The sequence below is a fragment of the Syzygium oleosum genome, unplaced genomic scaffold, assembly GCF_021117445.2.
Source record: "Syzygium oleosum isolate NSW1041296 unplaced genomic scaffold, Sole_v2.1 Sole_v2.09, whole genome shotgun sequence".
Classification (NCBI taxonomy): Eukaryota; Viridiplantae; Streptophyta; class Magnoliopsida; order Myrtales; family Myrtaceae; genus Syzygium; species Syzygium oleosum.
The window spans coordinates 2,335,525-2,358,308 of NW_026607493.1; the positions used below are offsets into that span (position 1 = coordinate 2,335,525).

Below are 22,784 nucleotides of genomic sequence, written 5' to 3' on the forward strand. Positions count from 1 at the left end.
TGCTTGGTACGATATAACCCATTTTTGATATATTAGAATTCGCATAAAAAATGATCAGCAACGGAAGAGATTTAAACTAAGTATAATAATTACGTATTAAAAGACTATCAATTATCTAAAAAAGGGTGAGAATGGATGATTGGCTTCGTAAACTCTCTTGAGTGTTATCATAGGAGTTTCAGAGCAACGAAGATATGTTCAGTTTGAGTTATAACTACTACTCATTTTGAGTGAATTTTATCATTGTCTCATGACTAAACCCACGTTGTAAATGAACCAAGGCATCCTAAGGTTGAAGAGCGATTAGCAGATTTGATGAACTTGTGACCAAGAGACTCCAAATCACTTGGAAATAAAACACTATACCACTAGGCTTACCACCGCGGTGTCATCGGAAAGATTTAAGGACACTTGTTAAGAAACATGTATCCAACTCTAGTTATGTATTAATAATTAAGCATATCCAATTCAGGCATCAAATACAACGATTGTTCAAAAACAATTAATTTTGGCATGTCAACTATGATTATATATTAAGAAAATCAATTTTGTCTAGATATATCTTTACTTCTTCTTATTTCGAGATGCATGCTTTGACTTATTTCCGTTTGAACACTTAAAACTTTTACAATAAACACAAGCTCGCATGTAGATTTTCACAGATAATTTTTCGTAATATTATGAAATTCGGATAATATTTCGACTTGCGACGGGGAAGAGAGAAAAAGAAATACTTTATTCTTAAATATGATCCAAAAAAAAAAAAAAGCAAGCCTGAAAATATTACATTTATAAAAGTAGTGACCCCTTGGCTGCACGTGCTTTTTCCCTGTCAGCCTAGTGGCCACACATCGCACAACGCCGCGCGCGCGGGAAGGGGGGCGAGGGGAGCGCGAATCGCGAGCCGCCACGTCAGCACGAGTATCCGGCGAGCGGTGACGTGTTGCTCCCGGATTGGCGGGGCAGCGGTGTCGTGAGGGGTTCGGGCTAAGCATCTCGGGCTCTGGGCCCCCCCCCCCCCGGGGTTTTAGCAAGTTGACTAAAAAGAGTTCGGGAGTCGCGCGCGAGACTACGAACGAGGAGGGGAGGAGGGGTGGATGATACGGTGACGGGTGGTTGCAGGGGGAGGCGTCGCGTGCTACCCGGACACGTGTCCCCCTGCGAGAGCGGTGAAAGCGGTGAAAGTCACGGACAACTTCGTGGAAAGTGGTGCATACTTCGTGGAGTCTCACCAAACTTTCCGGAAGTGGTCGATGATTTTATAGTTTCATTTTCTCAATTTAATTATTATTATTATTACTCCGTGGTTCACGTGACGGCACTTTCTCCGAATGCTCGTTGAGGAAGTTAAATGCAAAGTTGGGAAACTACTAAATGCTGCCACTAAACCGTGATTAACACGAGTCATTTTAGTCAAGGACACGGTCGTCTCACGTATCAATCACATGGCCATGCCCTTTTCCATTCTTTTTTTCTTGAAAACTTTTTTTGGAGTTATTCCACGTGCAGTTTCTAGGTATACTTATGCATCATCATTAATACACAGAGATATACGAAAGTTTGCAGGATCGTGTAGATCATAACGAGTATTTTGTTAACAAGGTGCTCCGAAAGCATTCGGTTGAGCACCCAGGTAAATAAGATGTTGTTGTTGCAGAAGTACTCTTCAGCGGAATCGATGCATTGGAAAATTGACATATTATTATCTTTTAATTAAGTATGCTTAACAAGTGTCTCGAGAGCACTCGTTAACAAGACCCTTATAATAAGTCTCGTACTATTATAGAATCGTGAAGAAGTTTTGGTGCATGCATAGGCCCTTTCGAGTCGTCCGTACTACACTAGACCCGGACAATACTTTGGAGTTTGAACAAAGTGCCGACTCAACCTTCTCGGTCCAATTACTTTCTAAACTTTCTTTCTTATGAATTCCTTTCTGATTCGAAATTTCTTCTTCTCGACATTGCGAAAAGGGACATCAAAATCAATTCATGAAAAATATAAACTTCGCGTTTTTTGGGGATCACCATTGCTTATACTTCACCTTGGAGAAGAACTTGATCAATGGTCCAAGGTCTTACCGGTTAAGAGTGAGAGTGCCATAGGCACTGATGCAGCTGTGGAGAGGCTAAGATCATTCAAATTTTCGAAAATGGAGTGGCATTGAAGATAGCTTCCTTATCTACATCGGCATTAATGAGGTTTCTATCATCCAGATGCAAGCACATTCGCCACTGTCCTGCACTGTCTTGGACGCAGAGTCACACCCAATAACCTTGACCGCAACCGCTTAACTTAATGAAGCCCCACGTGCGCGCCATGAATGTTCATCTTAGGATCCCTTTCACTGTTTTCTCTGAAGTGAGGAAGACAACTGTGTATGCACGTGAGAACTCTTTTCAGTGTCCACCCATGGAGTTGTTGGCGAAAAGGAAAAGGAGAACGTTGTCACACACGTTTCCTTCTAGGCGGGTTAGTCTCAGAGTGGCTTCTCGTCGCTCGAATCAAGCACTCTCGAATCGAGCTCTAGAACGGTTGTTTTGAGGGCTATTAGTATTCACCCATTTGAGTCTCTCTCTCGACACGCGTCTCGTTTTCTTATGCAATTTTTCGTGAGGAACATCTTATTCGATATTTTGTACATGTATGCTTTGAGCTCACAAAAAAGGAGATTATCCTTAATGTGTGCTTTGCAATAATATCCATGTACTCTATTTGTTACGTCAGCGATCTAAGGAAATCACAAGAAGTAGGAGCGCATCCGGAGTCCCAAGACAAAAGGAACTTTTAAAAAAAGCGGGCAACCCTAGCAGCTCGCACCTTTCTTACCTTGGATTGGTTCGTGCACATATGCATGGCCCCCAATGCCATTGGTTGCATAAAAAAGCAGATGAATTTATGGGACCTGGATTTAAGAAATTTTGGGGTTTTGCTTCAACTCTTTCTGAAAAGTTCACTTTGAAGATGCCAGCCATGTACTCCCAAAATAGCCATGACGCTGACAAGACGCAACAACATCCAGTTTTGCCCCTTTTATGATGTGTTGAGCCCAAAAAGAAAAAGAGAGAGGCTTAGGTTATATATTAACATTAAGAATGTTAGAAAATCCAATCTAAAAATTTAAGTATATAAATGTCATGCGCAAGCCAGATTAGGAATGACATGTGAAATTTGATGAACATGGTGTGGACATATACGCAAAATAAGTTGGGGCAAAACTCGATTTTTGTACCTTATTAGAAAAGTCATGTCCAAAAGTTTAAACTGATAGATGGAGGGAAATCACATGTATAAGCGACGTGAGATATTTCAATAAAGAAAATAAGTGCCTGTTCAAATTATACTGACATGGATCCTCTTGAATTCTCCGTTTTCCTTATCTTCGTTCTTCTAAATTAGAAGCTTCGCAACTACCCACTATGTCATAGTGATGAATCGCTCACTCACGATGTCGAACAACCCACCCTTGTCGTTCTCCTTTTGTTCTCATGGAGGTGGAGGTTGCTCGATTCAATTACTTATTATAAATGTCTTCTGGAAAGCTTCTTTTTGACAATGAAATCTAAAGTAAAACAAACTTGACCGCCATTTAAGAATGGCTCACTTTAAGGGGTTTCACACTTGTGAAGCAGCAAATGACGAAGGGAAACCAATTCCAAACGCAGCACCCTCGTTCCGGCGGTCGACCAAAGAGAAAAAGGCAAAAAGAGGATCCAAAACCATATCCCGCAACCTCCAAATGGACCATTAAAAAAACCAAACACAAAAGTCAGGGCTTGTCTCGAGATGGGCGGGAACAATGATAGGGAAAATTACTCGATAAGTCCAAAATCTATTATGTGTATGTCAATTCAGTTCTAAACTTTTCAATTTGATCAATTTTGTCCTAAATTTTTGCGCAAAATTTCAATATAATCATTCTGGTCAATTTTCAACGAGAATCGCTGACGTGGTGGTTCAATCATCGATGGTCGTCCTTGATGGCACACCATTACGTCATTTATTTTCTGCGAATATTGGCGGAAAATGATTACATTGAAATTTCACGCAACAGTTTAAGAGTACTAAATTGACATCCATACGATAAATTTAGGGTTAGACTAGATAATTTCCCCCATAATGGGATGTGCCGACTTCACCCTAGTCAAAGTGCTGACTTTAGTAGCCAAGAGAGGTCTTCCCTCTTTTGTTTACTTCTTCAAGATCTTGTCCCTCTGTATTACATTTGACCTTATTCATGTCCAAAACCCACATCTCCGATTTCCTCGTCGGTGCTGGACCGTTCACATGGGACCGTCCTAGTCTAAATGGTAGAACTTCTAGGTGGGTGCGTTCATCCTGTTCACAAAGCCCAATTTGAAAAAGTTCCCATGCATTGCAATTCAAACCCAATTTGGCCGTGACGCCAACGGCGGAGGAGATTGTGTTGGGGAGATTTCCCTTTTCTCAAGAAGCGGATCATACGGCAAACTCGCATTTTTTATCCTTCTTTGTTTATTCTGGTTGGGGTGGAACTTGTATGTTCTGCACTATGTGCGGTCGGCTAAATCCAAGGAATATACAAACGAAACTTCCTTGTTCATATAAAAACATTATATGTGGTAGGTTCAAGTTGGACGAAACTTGTAAGAAGAGCGTGGGAATCGGAGCCAATCCGGTTTTAACTTTTCGGCACGGTGAACAATCCTATTCCTACCTTTGGATCTTGAGTCTTTGACCTGTGGCTTGTGAGCAAAACCAATGATTTCCATTGGTGAAACCAATCATGTTGCGTTACCGATTCAATGTAGTCCATCGGGCTTGCTTCTCTTCTACACCATCTGAAGTTCTGAACGACAACAACCACCCAGTAACTCTCACTGGAGACCCTTTTAGTAGAGACTTGAAGTTCTTGTCTGTGGGTCATTTAGAACAGATCAGAAGCATCGTTATGATCATGTTGTTTATTAACCATACTCAAAAGCTATATACATTAGAACGTTGCTGTAAGAGAGCTGGTTAGATACACTGTGTGTACCCTGTTCCTCTCGAGAGATTTTTAGGCGGTCCGGGAGGATCATCGTATCCGTGGACACGACCAATTTGAAAGCACAGAGTTATGCATTCGTTGCCACTTTCACTCAAAAGAAATGTTATCCGCTCGTCATTATGTTACATGATTGGTTGGATGGATGGATGGATGGCATGATATCGGGAAGGATCTAAAAACTCTTCTTTCCTCTGAAATGTGATGTTTTTTTTTGGGTGTCGAAAAAGAGCTTCACTTCATTCGACTGAGAAAACCAGATGTGCCCTGTAAATGGGCTTCAGTAGATAAAATGTCAAGAAGAGTTGGAGGTGGTAAAACAACCCGATTCGAGGGTAGAGAAAGCCATCCGTCCGTGGGCTTTGGCCGCCCAGTCCGCTGCAATATTTTCTTCTCTTCTACGGTGTTGGATCGGGATCCGTGGATAGAGCTCCAGCAGATCAGTACATTCTCCATTTGACACGATTCTAATTGAAAAGCTTGAAGGACAAGACCAATTGTTCATATCAAGTGAGTGGTTTTTCCTAATTCGGAAGCTTTTCTTGAACACTAGCAGAATTCTCATACGCTGCACGGGTTCTAACCTTTTGTTTTAATGAAAAATTGCATAAAAGAACTAATCTGAAACCTAGTGTTGATTTTCACCCTCTCATTTTGAACTAATGATTTATAAAACTCTTATTTGTGCATCCCCATGCGAGGTAGAAATCGATGGGATCGCATAACTCCATTTTCTATTCATTTTGTTTTACTTTTTAAAAAGTTTCCATTTTCCTTTTATTTATCATTAAATGTATTTATTGTATTTTAAATTTTAGAAACTTTAAAAACTGTGTAGGACGACACGTCAGCAAATAACGGCAAATTAATGGCCACACTGGCATTTCCATTTACTTTATAACTGAATGACTTATCCCAAAGAAGAAGAAAATATATAGTCAAGTGAGTACATTGGTCAAAGAAAAAGGATGTGGACAACTACCATGAAGAATAAGATTTTGGTAAAGCTAACTACCATTTAGAAGAACAAATGAAATAATAAATTATAAAATATTGTTTAAGAAGACAAATGCGGGCTTCTTTTCATAGTTATGACATGATAATATCCCAATACAGGATTCTAGACTGACAACTTCAATGTTACATATGATTATATGGTAAATAGCATCTAAATGGTTCCGCCTAAAAGGAAAACCATATGTTACGTCAGAGGCCGACGTGGTCGGAGGATAAATATGAAGAAAAAGAATAATTCAATCAGTTTGGCCTAAATGAAAAATAAGAATCATTATCAAGTACATAAATTCGGGTGAATTATCCGAAAACCAAATCAAAATTGAAAATCTCAGCCTTTAACATGATCGATCGGATCTGTAGACCAACCAGGCCTTGATCTAACCAAACGCACAGGAGCCCCGGTTAGCCAGCAAAATCTACGCCCGAATTATGGCACCCCGGCAAAGCGGGCAATTCCAACATCGGCGGAGCCATTTCTCGATGCAATTCTTGTGGTATGCGTGGTTGCAGTCCTTGAGCAACCAACACTCATCCCTTTCCTCGAAAGATCCCAAGCAAATCGCGCAGTCCTCGCAATCGATCTCCCTAGTTTTGTCGCCTCGATATACCACGGCCTCCACCTTGGGAGGCACCGGTGGGAGCTCAAAACTGCCGTAAAAGAGAGTGTGACTATTCAACGCCGCAGGAGCCACTGGTTGGAGCTCGGCGGAGCGATCACTGGTCGCCGTCCGATTCCTCATCTTCTTAAAACAAAAAAGGGTGCTGACATAGATGAAGCAGAAGATGCAATATCCTATCAGTAGTTTGTAGGCCAAGGGCAATTTTTGGAGATGATGAAATAGCCGAAGCATGGTCGCCCCTTAGGAACTGTAAACAATCGATGGTGGGTTTTGGATTCGACATAGGCTTCACTATCTACCCAGTGAGTGCAATGAACTTGTATTTGTACGGGTTAAATGACAATCCATGGAAGAGTAATGAGGTTGTATAGTATATTATCTGTACTAGGGATTTCCCAAAGAGAGTCGGTTTGGAAAGTGAATAATCAGATTTACATTTCGCGTTGTCGCCTCTTTTTAGCTCGAAACATGTTTGGTAAGTCGATAAGAAAATTGCCTTAAATGGTGAAAATGTGAGAGACATCAATGCATGTACTTAAATGAGACCTTGTATCAAATTTATAGTCATAATTTGGGATAAAAACACCAAGAGTGTCATAACTTTCGTAGGGTGCTCACTTAAGTACTACAAATTTAAAAAATCGATCATTTAAGTGTCATTGGCGATTTGCTTTGCCGAAAAATTCGACATGGATGCTAGTCATCCTACGTGGCATCGCCGGCGATGATACGGACAATTATTGTAATTTTTTTCGCTCACTTAAATGTCAAATAGATCACTTAAGTGCCATTGGCAATTTGCTTTGTCGGAAAATCGGACGTAGAAGCTAGTCGTCCCACGTGGCACATCCGACGCCGACGTGGACACTAGTTGTCCCACATGGTACAATTGGCGCCGATGTGGACAATTTTTGTGATTTTTTTGGCTCACTTAAGTGTCACAAATTTGAAAAATCAATCACTTAAGTGCCACGAACTTGAAAAATCAATCACTTAAGTGCCAACGATAATTTGTCTCACTGGAAAATCCACCGTCGGCCTTGCCCAGATCTTGCAAGGGCCTTTACACCCTCGCTCGTGGCCGGCGAGGCCACGATGGCCTTGGGCGAGGATATCGAGGCCTCGCCAGCCGCGAGCGAGGTGGCCTCACCTAGATTTGGCGAGGGCCTTCGCGGCCCTACCGACCGAGGGCAAGGCCTTTGCGTCCAACCCACAGGAAAAAAAACAAAGAAAAAAGGAAAATAAAAAATAAAAATAAAAAAATAATAAAAAATATTTTAACAAAACATACAAAAAATCAAAGACTATTTGCCGAAGTGGCACTCAAATGATCGATTTTACTTCGATGTTGCACTTAATTAAGCAAAAAAAAAGTTACGGTCCTTAAATGAGTGCCGTACGAAAGTTACGGTAATGTTCTTATCCCTCATAATTTTGATGGCGTTGCTGGGCACATTCCTTCTGCTGGTTTGGTTTCTCAAATGAATTTTCAACAAATCAAGGGTAGTCTCCAAAGAAAACCAAAAGCAAATACAATTCCCCTTGTTATTTTTGCAGGCTTTTCTAAAAGCATCTAGAAGGAAAAATGCGGATGCACAGTGAAAATTAAATGACTGTCCAGCAAAGAATGGAGCCAATCAAAGGGATCCTCTCGTCATCTATTTCCTCTTTATAGGAACGAACCATTTGCTATTACCTGATTTATTAGGCGCTAAGTCATTTTAGAATGTAATGGTTTATATTTCTTTTTCTTTTGCACGAAAAAAAAAAGACCTGTCCAGTGTTTAATTAGGTTTATCCTATAGATGTATTTTCCTATTAACATCAACCATTACGATGATAATTAGAGATGAACCCGCGCTCTGCCCGAGAATAAATTGATAACGAAATTTATGAATAATTGGCTATAAGGAAAAAAGCATCGTAAAATATATGCTCCGTCATTTGCTCTTTAACAAAAATACACATTTTATGGAAAAAAAAAATCAATGGATGACTTCAGGAAAATTTAAGGAAGAGAGTTATGTTCTAGAGAAGATAAATAATTTGATTATCATGTAAACTACGTATATTAATATAAATGCGAACTTTCAATTATAAATATGGGAGGAAAGTATCAAATTTCATCCATAACACTTTCTGTGATGAATTTGTTTTTCGTATAGGACCCTTTAGGCTATAAAGTTATCTACACCGACAAATATGTAATTAAGTAGCAGTTTAATGCAAATATATTATCTTACGCATCAAAATCTGAATAATATAAATAAAAAATTTAAAACATTCATAGTTGGTTATAAAATAGCTTTTTCTTTTTTTTGTCTGTCCTATTCTAACTCTCATTTCATTCTCAAACTTTTGCTCTGCTTCTTTGTAAAGTGTGAGAGTCGAATCTCACATTTGAAACTAAGGCTCCGTTCGTTTGGCGGAAAATGTGGAATTTTTGGAAAATGTTTTCCGGGAAATGACTTCATTTTCCGATGTTCGGCTAAAATCTAAAAAAGTCTCGGAAAATATTTTCCGTTGTTCGGTATAGAAATGATTTTCCTTCTTGCAATACTTTTAATATTTTTAATTTTTTCTTTTTTTTTTCTTTTTCTTTTGCTTCTTCTCCGGCAGGTCGCCGGCGACGACTGCGGCCGGCGGCCGGCGACCGGCCGGAGGCGAGCTCGATCATCGCCCCAGGCCGGCGAGGCTCGAGCTCTGGCGAGGCTCGAGCTCGCCAGATTCCGGCGAGGTCGATCCTCGCCGGCCTGTGGTGACGCTCCGCCTCGCTTGATCCGGCAAGGCCGGCGAGTCCGACCTCGCCAGATCTGGCGACCTGGGCGAGGCTCGAGCCTCGCCCGAGGTCGCCGGATCCTCGCCGATGTCTGGCGACCTCGGGCAAGGCTCGAGGTCGCCGGATCTAGCGAGGCCCAAGTCGCCGCTGGCGATCAAGCAGCCCAAGGAGCCTCGCCCACGAACAAGAAGAAGAAGAACCCACGAACAGCAACACCAGAATACGAAGAAGAAGAAGAACCCACGATTCCCCTCTCTCTCTCTCTCCCCCACGAACAACAACACAAGAAAACAAAAGAATCAAAGCATCAGCAGATCCGGCGACCTCGAGCCTCGCCTAGGTCGCCGGATCTGGCGAGGTTGGAGCTCGCCGACCTCAGGCGAGGCTCGAGACTCGCCCGACGTCGCCAGATGGCGGAGAGGCCGAGGTCGCCTGAGGCCGGCGAGCTCGGGCCTCGCCACTGGCCAGTCGCCGGCCACAGCGCTGAGGAAAGAGAAGAACGAAAAAAAAGAAAAAAAAAATAGTGAAGAAGAAGAAGAAGCTCCGGAAAATGACTTCCGCTTTTGAGAAGCGGAAGTCATTTTCCACAGACTTAGGCTATTTTGTGAGGGGGGAAGGAAAATGTTTTCCCACGGAAAACGTTTTCTGCCCCTCGAACACCGGAAAACCCGGAAAACATTTTCCGGGGCTCGAACAGAGCCTAAATGTCCCAACCCTCCAGCCCCCTGAGAAGCTGGGGAATCGAACTCTCCACTTCTCCCTTCTCAAGTGAGAAGGGTGACCACTGGGGTAATCCCCAGTGGTTGGTTTATAAAATAGCTTCACACAGAAAGAAGTATACACTTTCCATCAACGAAATAACTCGAGGAATTATCAGTACAATCACTTCACTCTTATTTTGTGCTCTATTGTTTTTTTTTTTCCTTCAAAATTCATAGAGAATGAAAGAGTAATTCATATCTTTCCTCGACTTGTTTGATTTAAGTGATAAGGTAAGATAAAAAAGAGAATTTTAATGCCTTCAAACGGGGAACATGTACTCGTTGCTCTTGTGCTCTTTATCGTAAAAACCTCTAAAAGAAAAAGTGTCAGAAAAGTCCTAAACCCATTGCATTGGTGTCAATTTAGTCGTAAATCTTTTAACCGAGAGCTAATTCATAGTTTTCGGCTAATTTTGATCGAATATTGCTGACATAGACGTTGGCCGGCGCTGTCGTTGATATTTTTTAAATAATATTTAAATAATTTTTTGAATTTTTATCTTTCTTTTTTTCCTTTCTTTTTTTTTTTTCTTTTTTTTTTCCTTTCATTCCTTCTTCTTCTAGCCGGTTGCCGAACCGGCCAAAGGCGAGTGCAAGCCTCGCCATGGCTGGGCAAGGCTCGACCCCACCAGATTCGGCAAAGGCTTGTGCCTCGCCAGCCCTCGCCATGGCTGGGTGAGGCTCAACCTCGCCAGATCAGACATGGTCGTGTCTCGCCCAGCCATTGGCAAGGCACAAGCCATTGTTGGATTTAGCGAGGTCGGGCCTCCCCCATGGCCGGCGATGCTCGATCCTCGCCAAATTCGGCAATGGCGAGCCTCACCATACCAGCGCGAGGCCACCCTTGTGGCCTCTGGTGAGGGCTCGAGCCTCGCTAGGGGCTAGGCGAGGCACAACCTTGCCGGATTTAGTTAGGTTAAGCCTTGCCCCGCCATGGCCGAAGGCCGATGAGGTTGCCGAGGTCCAATGACTAGCTGGAGGAAGAAGGAAGGGAAGGAAAAAAAAAGGAAGAGAAAGAAAAGAAATAAAAGGAAAAATAAATAAATAAATAAATAATTCGAAAAAATATTTAAATATTATTAAAAATTGTCCACATCAGTGCTGACCGACCGGCGTCTACGTCAGTGATATTCGGTTAAAATTAGTCGGAAGGACTGAATTGGCTCTAGGTTTTGGTTTAAAACTAAATTGACACCTTTAAAATGTTTAAGACTATATTGGCACAAATGCAATAGGTTTAGAACTTTTCTAACACTTTTCCTAACCTCTAAAAATATACAAATAAGTCAATAGAAATTATTCTACAGAAAAAATTCAATACGTGTGCAATATAAAGAAAAAATGATAAATAAGTGTTATCGTGGCTAAAGTCTTATATGAAGAGAGAAGATTTGTTTTGCATGAAACAGGCAAGGACTCTTTGAGTTGATGGAAGCCAATTGAATCAAGAAACCAAACCTCTAGTAAGCACCTTTTAAATATGATGAATTACCTTTTCTTTTACATATGTTGTGTAACTAAGGAATTTCTAAAATTTTACTGGAAAATATATATAATATTTTTGAGAAAAATTTCCAGAGAAATATGAATATCGTGGCACAAACATAGAAACTTATGCGGGTGGTTAAATCTCATATGATTAATATTAACAAAAGTCAAGTCATTAAGGTGACGAGATCAAAAAAAAAAAAAGTGACGACATCAGAAAAAATATGTACGCCATAATAAGTGTTAACTACGGGCGCGTTTGGTAACATTTCTGTTTTTAGGAACAATTTCTTTTCAGAAATAGTTTTTTCTATTTCTATTTCCTAGATGAGTTTCTGAGCATAAGAATGCGTTTGGTAACTGCACAAAATTTCTATTCCCAATTTTTTTCATTCAAGTCTGTGTCTTTTATTTAACTATAAGTACAAGTTATAAGTGAAAAAAATCAATAAGCATTGTTTATTGGTTTGTCTAATCCTTTTTAACTCACACTACTTTATATATATATATATATATATATATATATATATATATATATATATATATATCTTTAGCATGCTCTTCATGGATAAAATTAATTTTCTTAATATTTTTATTATTCTGAATACCATATTTATCTATTTCAAAAGTTTCTTCACAACCGCTATTATAAATACTATTTATTCTCATATTAAATTACCAAAAGATAAAAAAGAATGCTTACATCTTAACCATGTGTTAGTTGTTTTTATTACCAATAAATAAACAAAACGAGAACTCCTTCTATGAATGTGAAGAACTCTCCGGGTCGACCTTGACAGTGCTATAATATACAACAGCTGACGTCACTAATTTTTGTCACTTAAGAAGATTATACATTACTTTCTCTTTATGAACTCTTTCCTATGATGCATAGAGTTCCTTGCCACGATATATATAAAGAACATTCGAAACTCCATATACGACATTATAATAACACGTGGATGATGATGCGGATTTTATTGGGCGCTTGAATATGATCCATTCGCTTTATTAATCACTTAAATAGTCACAGTAACTTTGAAAATTGATTTATATAGACATGAATCCTTAATGCCTCCTCATGCCACTCATCTGCATCCTCCACTTGTGTAGGTCCAAATGGGTACTCCGGATCTCCATATAGGAAAAAGTTTTTATCCATCCTGTCTAGCATTAATCTCTGTGGTGTCTAGCAGTTGATTGCATGTAGAAATTTGAATTCTATGCACAGCCTGTGAAAGAAATTGGTAGATGGATTTACTTCCTTCCTAATTTGGAGTTGGAGTTGGAGTTGAAGATGAGTAAACAGCCTATGAAAGAAATTGGCAGATGGATTTACTTCCATCCTAATTTGGAGTTGAAGCAGAAGATAAATTTATATCCTTGAACTAGTGAATTCAACACTGTAAATCACAATTTCCTGATCGAGCCAATAATGATCTTACGATGGTATTTCATGAACAAGTATGTCAAACATAAGGACGATTGTGTGTGATCAATTGCAGCTAATAATCTCAAAACTTGCCTCAACAACCTCTTATTGTCCATCCTAAGCAAAATAAGTTTTCAACATGGGCTCTATTGTCATACCACCGGTCACTTGTGAATCCCTGCTGCGCAGGCTAAGCTCTGCAATTGGAAGTTCTATTCAGGCTTCAACAAAGCAGGTATTATACTCTACATGACCATTCCACCATCTATCGTGAAGACCTGCATAGTAACATCAAATTATTAAGCAAAGCAAAGATGAAACAACGTCATGAGGGGGGAAAAGGGTAAAACAGCGGGAACAGCGATTCTTTTACCTGTCCTGTAATGTAACTGGCTGCAGGGTTGATGGCAAGAAATTCCACCAGTCCAGCAACTTCTTCTGGCTTTCCGTACCTTCCTGAACTCATAAAGATGACTAACATCAGAACAGAAGTCTCACATACTCTTTGATAAAATAAATTTTGAAGGGCTACTCTTAGTTAAGACAACACAACACGGATACGAGGTCTGTTCTTCTTATTCGATGTTCAATCAGGGGTTAACGATACCCTCAATCCCTCCCCAACCCTAAAGCCACCAAAACTTTCCCGAGTATAGCGAGTATCTTCCTAAGTATAAAATATAATTCATACTTCAGTGTAACTGTTATTAGATCTCATGTAATGTCCTCAGAAACAGTTAGAGGACTGGAACATCCCTAAATCAGCAATTCTTCGGTGAAATACCACATTACTGGCAGCCACTCCTTAATATCTCACCTAACGGAATTGTCTCCAAGATTTTCTTTTCAACTTCTTCCCCAAGTTTGGCAGTCATATCAGATGCAATGAACCCTGGAGCAATAGCATTAACCTGGGGAAATGATGTTGTTAAGTGAGCCAACAATGGCAGAATTACTTTGGCATGACGGATGGGTTACTAAGGGTGAATAAAATACAGTTCGAATTACTTTGTCAAAATTATGCATGGCTTAATACACGTGAAGTTTCAGAAACCCGAAAAAAATTAACAAGTAATAAATATCGTAGCTTTTGTGCAAAATGCAAGTGGCAGAGTTTCTGTCATTTATTTCATGATCCAACGTTTTGAGTTCCGAGTTTAAGTAAGTCACATCAATTAGCTATATAATACCATCAATCATGTCCAAATCTTTTTACATTTCTTGGAACTATCTTTTCTTTCAACTTGTGGAAATTGAACGAAAAACTTTAATGTGGATATTCTGAACCAAAATACAGGACAGAAGTGCATCTACAAATACACACTAGGAGGAATGGCACGTGTGCATGCACACACACAGACGCATACACAATTATGGCCTGTTATGAAGATGTGCTGTATCTTGAGAACCAACGTATGCAATTTCTTGAATTATTTCAGAATGGCTCGCTAAATAAGGGAGTCTGTTTACTCAAATCACCGTAGCCACTTTGCCAAGAGAAAGCAACAGATGTGCGTAGGAAAATATATCATTCATTTGCAGAGCAGAACACTCATAGCGGGCAAAGTACTAAGTTGCTAACAATCAAAGCCTGTGGATTGAGAAGATCACACCCACCTTGCAACCTGCTTTACCCAGTGATAATGCCATGGCTTTACCAATACCCCTGGAGGCTCCGGTAACTATCACGACAGGCGATTCTACGCTTTGAGCACCTTCTGTGCTCACTTTTTCAACAGTGGCAACCTGAGCTCTTACACCTGCATGAACAATTAATAACCCACGAGGTTAATGATAGATTTATCCAGCAGTAAAAGCCAGAGATTTATGGCCCATGTTTCCTGTAGAACAAAGCCAAACCACAATAGATCACCACTTCCCTGAGGCCTAACTTGCATTGAATGCAATTACTACGCGAAGCTTGTGTTCCCTTAGCCTCACACTCACAAATTAAGGAAAAGAATATCTTGTCATTGCTAATCCTTTCCATGGAAAAACACAAATTACTCATCCTATATTGTAACTACTCCTCATAATCTCCCACTCCTCAGCATCCCAATCATTCAACTCTATTAAAACTCAGAAACGAAAAATCCGCAAACATCTTCCACGATCCAATTACCCCGGCACCTGCACTCCACACACCTCGGGCACTCCACATAATTTAAGAGTCGAAGGATTACAAAGACACGGAAGCACATAACAGAATGCCGCGACTCTACATGCCCGAAACTCAGCAGGACCAGCGAAAACGTAGCAAACGCCTTGCACGAAGGCCAAAAACGAAAGAATCAATACCGGCAATCGAGCTTCCGCTTCGGCACCGAAGAGACGGCAGGTTCCGGAGCTGGCTCCATCGGGCTCCGCCGAGAACCGGCTTCACAAACATGAAGATATATTCAAATGCTCGCCCAGATCTGGGCGCGAGGGCCGTCCTCGCCGCTGTCGACCGAGGGTGGCCCGTGCCCAGATCAGTGAGGGCGGCCCTCGCTCGACGGCGTCCCTATAGAATTGCCACACTATCAAAACAAAGACGAGAACAGAAAGGCGTACCGGTGGCTTTCGACTGGCCGGGGCTTCGCCGCGAGTGACGGGGTTGGTGGCCGGTGCTTTTAGACCATCTGCAGACGATGGAGGATGGAGGAGGGGCGGAAGCCGCAGCTTGAAAGGGAAGAAGACGGTCTGCAGATGACGGTCGTCAGTTTCTTTTTTTGTTTCTTTGTTTCTACTTTTTTTTATTTCTGAGAACAAAGTTCTTATTTCTGTTTCAAATTTATTTCCTAGCCATTTTTCTATTTCGAAAAATAAAAAAAATTAACTTACGTTATCAAATGAATTTTTATTCTTTTTTTATTCTGGAAAATAAAAAAACAGACAAATAGAGAAGTAAAAACATTACCAAACGCGTCCTGCATGTTTAAATGGTGCTTACATGGAGCATTTTTTAGCTTTGTAGAGTTTTACGAGTCATCATGAAAGAGTGTTTATCAAGAATACTTTGTAATTAAAGTTAAACACATCAAAGTGTAGTACCGAAAGAGAAAGCCCAAGGCAGTTATCAGAATTCGTCATGTACCATGAGTTGAGTGATCATTCGGTCCGCTAATACACATTTCTTGTGTATATAGTAAAATGACGCGCAACGAAGTAAAAAGTATGGCAATAGTCCAGTAGAGACAGGCCATGGTATTTAGTGCATTTTTTTTATTTTCTGATTTTTTCTACAAATAAAAATATAACGTTTTGTTTCGATTGAAAAATTGTGTTAAATAAAGAATGTGATTTTGTCGTGTGGGTTTTTGCTAGTATTTTTATACCGCACTGTTTTCTTATAGTTCGGAATTTTACGTTTGTACTTTCTCACAAAAGAACAATGGATAAGGGAAAATGAGGTTCTACCAATGAAGTCAACCCATTTTCATGGTGAAAAAGTCCTTCTCCTAGATACCAAAAAAATTGGGCGACTCACGCAAATCATCAAAATTTCAAATAAAAACCTAAAATGGAGTCATTTTCTCAAAAAAGGATCTTAAATGAATCTTGTATTAAATAAGGGCTCGAAGTGATCATTTAATCTCAAATAAGGACCTACATGAGTATGTGCATCTCACATGCCACTTTCCAAAGGCAAAATGGGGGCATTTTCGGGTTTTTATGTTTTCTTTCTTCTTCTCTCCCATTCATCTTCTTCTTTGTGGCATCTTTTTTTTTTCCTTTCTTTTTCTCTTTTTTTTTTTATATTGTGCCGGCAAGGGCTTCGCGGCCCTCGTCCGGCGTCGCCTAGATCTGGCTGGTCTCCGACGATTGCCACTGGATATCGAGAATCCTTTGGTGCCAAAGGCGTTGCATTGCCATAGGAACACGTGGCGATCTACACCACGAAGAGGAGCATCTTGTGCGAGAAGATGAATGCTAGGATCCAGCGTTTGAAATCGAGCATGTGGTGGTTGAATCTGGCAAGGCCTAGGGTTTCCACTATGGCTAGACAAGCGGGAATCAATTTTGCGCCTGAAACTCAATTCAACTTCAAAAGGTGAGCTCGATTCAAAGAGAGAGAGAGCGTCTGCCAATTGGGAGGAGTAATTGAGTGAGCTCTACATTGGGAGATCGGTTGTGGAAATGGCAATGGCCGAGGGCAAGGCCGCCTTGCCTAGATCTAGGCCAACCTTGCCCGTGGCCACTATGGCCTCTCCTAGATCTGGGCGAGGCTAGGTGAGGGCCGTGACCCTTGTCGGCCATAGTAAAAAAAAAAGGAAGGTAAAGAGAAGAACAATGAACAAAGAAGAAGATTAAAGAGAAAAAAAAAAAAAAAAACAGAAAACCCGAAAATACCCCCATCATGCCTTTGGAAAGTGGCATGTGAGATACACATGCTCGCTCAGGCGCTTAATTGAGACTAAGCATTACAATAAAAACACGAATGATCGACCTTTTTGCAATCGATTGTAGGTAGAGGTGATACGCACTCAAATCGTTGGTCCGGCCTAAATTTTTACGTAAGTCCCTCAATCATAAAAGTATACGTTTTATAAATCTTCGAGTGGGACATGACTTTTTTTTGTTCCATCACGTGTAACACAGTGAGAATCCATGACTCGCGAGGAAGTAAGCCCATGAAGAATGAAAAAGCAAGTCAAGAACTTACTGGTTAGAAATAGATAAAAAGGAAACGACTGCTTAAAAATGTCATTACTTTGATAGTTGAGTTCAATCATATTAGGAAATTGAATAGCTTTGCACTAACAATAAAGTAACTAGACCATTTGCAGGGTGGAATCCAGAAGGAGGTGAAAAAGGTTAAGGTCCTCATGGTCAAGGCCCTCCACATGATTAAGACAATTTGATAAAGCTGATGTCGATTTTGTTGTTTCTGAGGATTTCATGTGTACATACACTGATGAGTGCTGTAGTAGGTGAAGACTGGTTGAGCAAGAAAAAAAAAAACCCGCACTAGTCAAGTGAATCCAAGATTGTGCGAGAACGTGGAATCTTTTATTTTTGGCCTAGATGAGTCGCACTACATTCGAAATGTGATCTAGTTCAAAATATTTCAATTTAGAAATTTTACACAAAACAAAAAGAAACTACTGGGGGAGCGAGTGAGAGTGAGATTGAGCCAGAGGATGAGAGGCTTGCGAGGAGCGTATGCTAGAAACATCCGAATAGCTAAAAAAGAATTACAACTTAGTAAAATACCATATAACTTCCCTAGATATCAGAAGATAATTTTTGTCATGAAATAGTCCTACAATTGAATTTTCCAAATTCTAGTTTGAATATATTTTCCAAACTAACATTGATACCTTCAAAACTCACTTTCCAGTAATTTTTATGATTAGTAATAACATATGGCATTCACCTTGTCCGCATGGTCAAAAAGCGGATTGTTCTGGACGTTTGGCCAAACGGTTTGGAATGAAAAGGCCTTGGTGTCCAATAAGTTCAGGATTCGATGCTTGAGGGTGAAACATTTATCGGTGGAATGCCCCACTTCGCCTATATGGTAATCACATTGCTTGGACTGATCAAGTTGGGGTACTGTTTGTGATTAGGCCGCTTTGACTCAGTAGTAAACAAACCCTTCTTCCGTAAAATTACTAGCACTTGAGATAGAGACCCACGTAAAGGAGTGAATTGTCTCCTACTGTTTCGTCCCTGAAAAGGCTGACGACCAGTGGTTTGTTGTTGTGCCTCAACCACTTGAATCATTAGGGTACGATGGCATTCTCACAATTCGGCTGAGTATAGGTCACGTTCACATCCGCAATAGGTTCTTTGTTCTTTTTTGAAGTAAACCTTTTACTTGACGAGAACGGCTAAGTGAACCATCCATCTCCCAACCCTATTTCAATCCGTTCTCCCACAGGGATGAGTAGATTAAAGGTATCTGCAATGGTTCTCACCATTCGAGTGTGGTATTTGTGTGGGAGGGTCTTAATAAACAGCTTCATCAACTCCTTATCCCTGGGCTCGATCGGGAGTGATTTGGGCGGCCAGATTTCTCCACCTTGCGGTATACTCCTTGAAAGATTCACTTTCTAGTTCTCAATTCGCTTGAGATCGTCACGGGAGGGAGTAATGTCTAGATTGAACTTGTATTGCTTGAGAAGCACATCAGCCACTTCGTCCCAAGAGTCGGGGAGTTTTATATTCTTCATGATATACCACTTTAGTACGAGCCTAGTCAAAAACTTGCTTGGAATGATTGAATCACAAGGGGCCTATTATTGACATATTGAGTCATCTGCACGTGGTATATCTGCAAGTAGGATTTTGGGCAAGAAGTGCCGTCGTACTTCTCAAACTTTGGCATTTTGAACTTTTCGGCACTTTGACCTTAGCGTAGACAGATAAGTTGATGGGGGGCGAACTCTGCGAACCTCGCAATTATCTCACCTTCTCCTCAAGCTTAGCAACGCGTTTGTCATGCTTCATCTTTGGCATGTCATCGGGTTTATCTTTCTCCACAATGACCTGGATAGGGTCATCTTCTAGGTCGGGCATCCTATCATCAACTTCCTTAATGGTCTTCTTACCACTTTTATGCTTCGCCGCCGTTGCTTCAAGATAAACGGGTGCAGGAACTGGGTTCACTCAGAGTGCTTTGACCTTGGAAGTCAGCTGCTGAATTGTAGTGAGGAACTGCTTCATTAGATCCTCAACACTAGCGACACGATCTCGCAAATCAACCTGATCGGCCAACCTCATTTTTTATCGTGGACGAATTGGTGAACGCGAACGTTATGTAATCACCTAAGTCGATGAATAAGCACAAGTAAGCACAAAGCACGAATGAAACACCGGCACTTGACAATGGTCTAATTGTTTTTAATTATTTATTGCTGAAACGATTATCAAATCAAATGAAGCCCCTTAAACAGAAACTATGAAAACAAGACTTGAAATATCCTGAACAATTCGAGTAGAAAATAAGTGACTCAACTCCCTAAACAATGAACTAGGAAACGAAAAATAGATTCAAGCCATTTTCACTCGGCTTGATCTATATACAAATGGCAGACAACTTTCTCTCATAATTTCACGTTCTTGAACTTTTTTCAGCCTTCCTCTTGAGGCGCTTGATCTCCGCACGTCTAGTAGACTTCAAGGGCACCTTGGGTGTCTTTGGGAGTAGCTTTTTCGGGATCTGGTGTCAGCGGATGTAATCAGTTGAGGCATAGTAAGTCCTCTCATTACCTTTCAACTCCTTCTCGGGCCATATCGACTTCTGCGGGTGGCACATATCCCGCATCGACTTGATCAAGCTAATGGCATCTTCATCATCACGGTTTTCATAGGTGAAATCGACCCAAATCGGGTCTGTTTGCAACGCCGACAGAAGTTCTTGCACAACTTGATACTAACAAGCCACTCTGGACGGGTAGTACTCAATTGCACTAGTAAAATCCAGCATAGGAATCGGTTCAGTACTTCCACAAGTAAGTCTCGCCTTGCGAACTTGGAATCATTTAGCATATGCCATAGAAAACCTTTGGGACTCATATTTTCCATGAAAGCTAGCCATTCAGAGTAATAATAAGCCGGAGTGTGTTCTTTCTTACTTTCGAACTTCATAATTGGGTGATTAGAATTGCTAATTTCATCTTTAGCCATTATGATACCAAACCCTTTTATGTGATAGAGACACCAAATTTGCAAAAGTTCGGAAGGAGCATGAAAAACTTTATCCTTATTTTCTTTAAATCGAGTGAGGGAAAGGAATGTTTCAGCTAAGATAGTATTGGCAAAATTTCTCCCCGCACACACTTGTTGGACTATCCATGCAATTGAGGGACTAATGGCATTCTTATGATGAGGGAAAATTACTAACCCGAAGAAAGCTAACAGGAAAATCCTACTCATTTGAAATGATGTGGTGTTATTAAAGCATTCATCCAAAAATGAGAATGGACACGCATTACAATTATCTTGCAAAATTTTTCTCACTTCACCCTCTTTGGTTCTTAGAAAATCAGATAAAATCAATGGGGTCTCTACTCCGATGGCTGGCCTAATTAATTTAGGGTCCAAGGTTTCCCAATAGCAATGCTATATTCTTCCAAGATTGGGGTGACACTACAAAAAAAACATCTTTTTTCCAACGAAATTTCCAACGAAAAATTGAGAAAAATTCGTTGGAAAACGAATTTCCAACGAATTTTCCAACGAAAAAAAATTCGTTGGTAATTCTTCGTCGCAAATTTTTCGAACAAAAAATTTCAATTTTCGTTGGAAATTTGCGACGAAATTTTTTTCGTTGGAAAATTCAACGAAAAATTTGGAAATCCAACGAAATTTTTTCGTTGGAAAATTCAACAAAAAAACAACTTTTTTGGAAATCCAACGAAATTTTTTTCGTTGGAAAATTCAACAAAAAAACAACTTTTTTCCAACGAAAAATTTGGAAATCCAACGAAATTTTTTTTTGGTCAAAAAATCGTGGCAAAATTAGTTTCGTCGTGACAAAATCATGCGGGCGAGGCCCGGCCTCGCCGCCGGTGAGGCAGATCGCCCCAGACCGGGCGAGCTCGAGCCCGCCTAGATCTAGGAGGAGGATACAGCGACCTCGAAGCTTGCCGGCCATGGTGAGCGTTCTGGGCGAGCTCGAGCTCGCCGGCCATGGCGAAGGCCGATGAAGGGGGCGGTGTCCGTCGCTAAAATAATTGCCTGGAAAATTGAAATTCATGGGAAAATTCGTTGGAAATTTCCAACGAATTTTCCCACGAATTTAAAAAATGCCAAACAATACCGGGTTTTTTTGAATTCGTCACAAAATTCGTTGGAAATTTCCAACGACAAATTTTTTGTCGTAAAATTCGTTGGAAATTTCCAATGAATTTTCCCACGAATTTAAAAAATGCCGAACAATACCGGGTTTTTTTGAATTCGTCACAAAATTCGTTGGAAATTTCCAACGAATTTTCCCACAAATTTAAAAAATGCCGAACAATACCGGGTTTTTTTGAATTCGTCGCAAAATTCAATACCGGGTTTTTTTTGAATTCGTCGCAAAATTCATTGGAAATTTTCAACGAAAAATTTTTCGTCGCAAAATTCGTTGGAAATTTCCAACGAATTTTCCCACGAATTTAAAAAATGCTGAACAATACCGGGTTTTTTTGAATTCGTCGCAAAATTCGTTGGAAATTTCCAACAAAAAATTTTTCATCGCCAAATTCGTTGGAAATTTCCAACGAATTTTCCCACGAATTTAAAAAATGCCGAACAATACCGGGTTTTTTTTAATTCGTTGGAAATTTCCAACGAAAAATTTTTCGTTGCAAAATTCGTTGGAAATTTCCAACGAAAAATTTTTCGTTGCAAAATTCGTTGGAAATTTCCAACGAATTTTCCCATGAATTAAAAAAATGCCAAACAATACCGGGTTTTTTTGAATTCGTCGCAAAATTCGTTGGAAATTTCCAACGAAAAATTTTTCGTCGCTAATTTCGTTGGAAATTTCCAACGAAAAATTTTTCGTCACTAATTTCCAACGAATTTTGCGACGAAAAATTTTTCGTTGGAAATTTCCAAAGAATTTTGCGACGAAAAATTTTTCATTGGAAATTTCCAACGAATTTTGCGACGAAAAATTTGTCATCGTTAATTTCTGACGAATTTTACTTTTCGTTGGAAAATTTGTCGCAAATTTGCGACGAAA

The 22,784-nt window shown here is 40.3% G+C and overlaps 1 protein-coding gene across 1 annotated transcript; it reads right to left on the bottom strand.

Moving 5' to 3' along the window:
* Nucleotides 1-13,087: 13,087 nt before the first annotated feature.
* On the bottom strand, nucleotides 13,088-20,375 carry LOC115690563 (3-oxoacyl-[acyl-carrier-protein] reductase, chloroplastic-like). The gene is made up of 8 exons (XM_056314509.1): nucleotides 20,321-20,375; nucleotides 19,520-19,683; nucleotides 15,677-15,805; nucleotides 15,422-15,500; nucleotides 14,741-14,883; nucleotides 13,941-14,034; nucleotides 13,497-13,579; nucleotides 13,088-13,401 (listed from the first exon to the last, which is right to left on the bottom strand). The coding sequence occupies exons 1-8, from the start codon at nucleotides 20,373-20,375 to the stop codon at nucleotides 13,369-13,371; spliced, it is 780 nt and encodes a 259-aa protein (XP_056170484.1). The 3' UTR covers nucleotides 13,088-13,368.
* Between the last annotated feature and the right edge of the window lie 2,409 nt (nucleotides 20,376-22,784).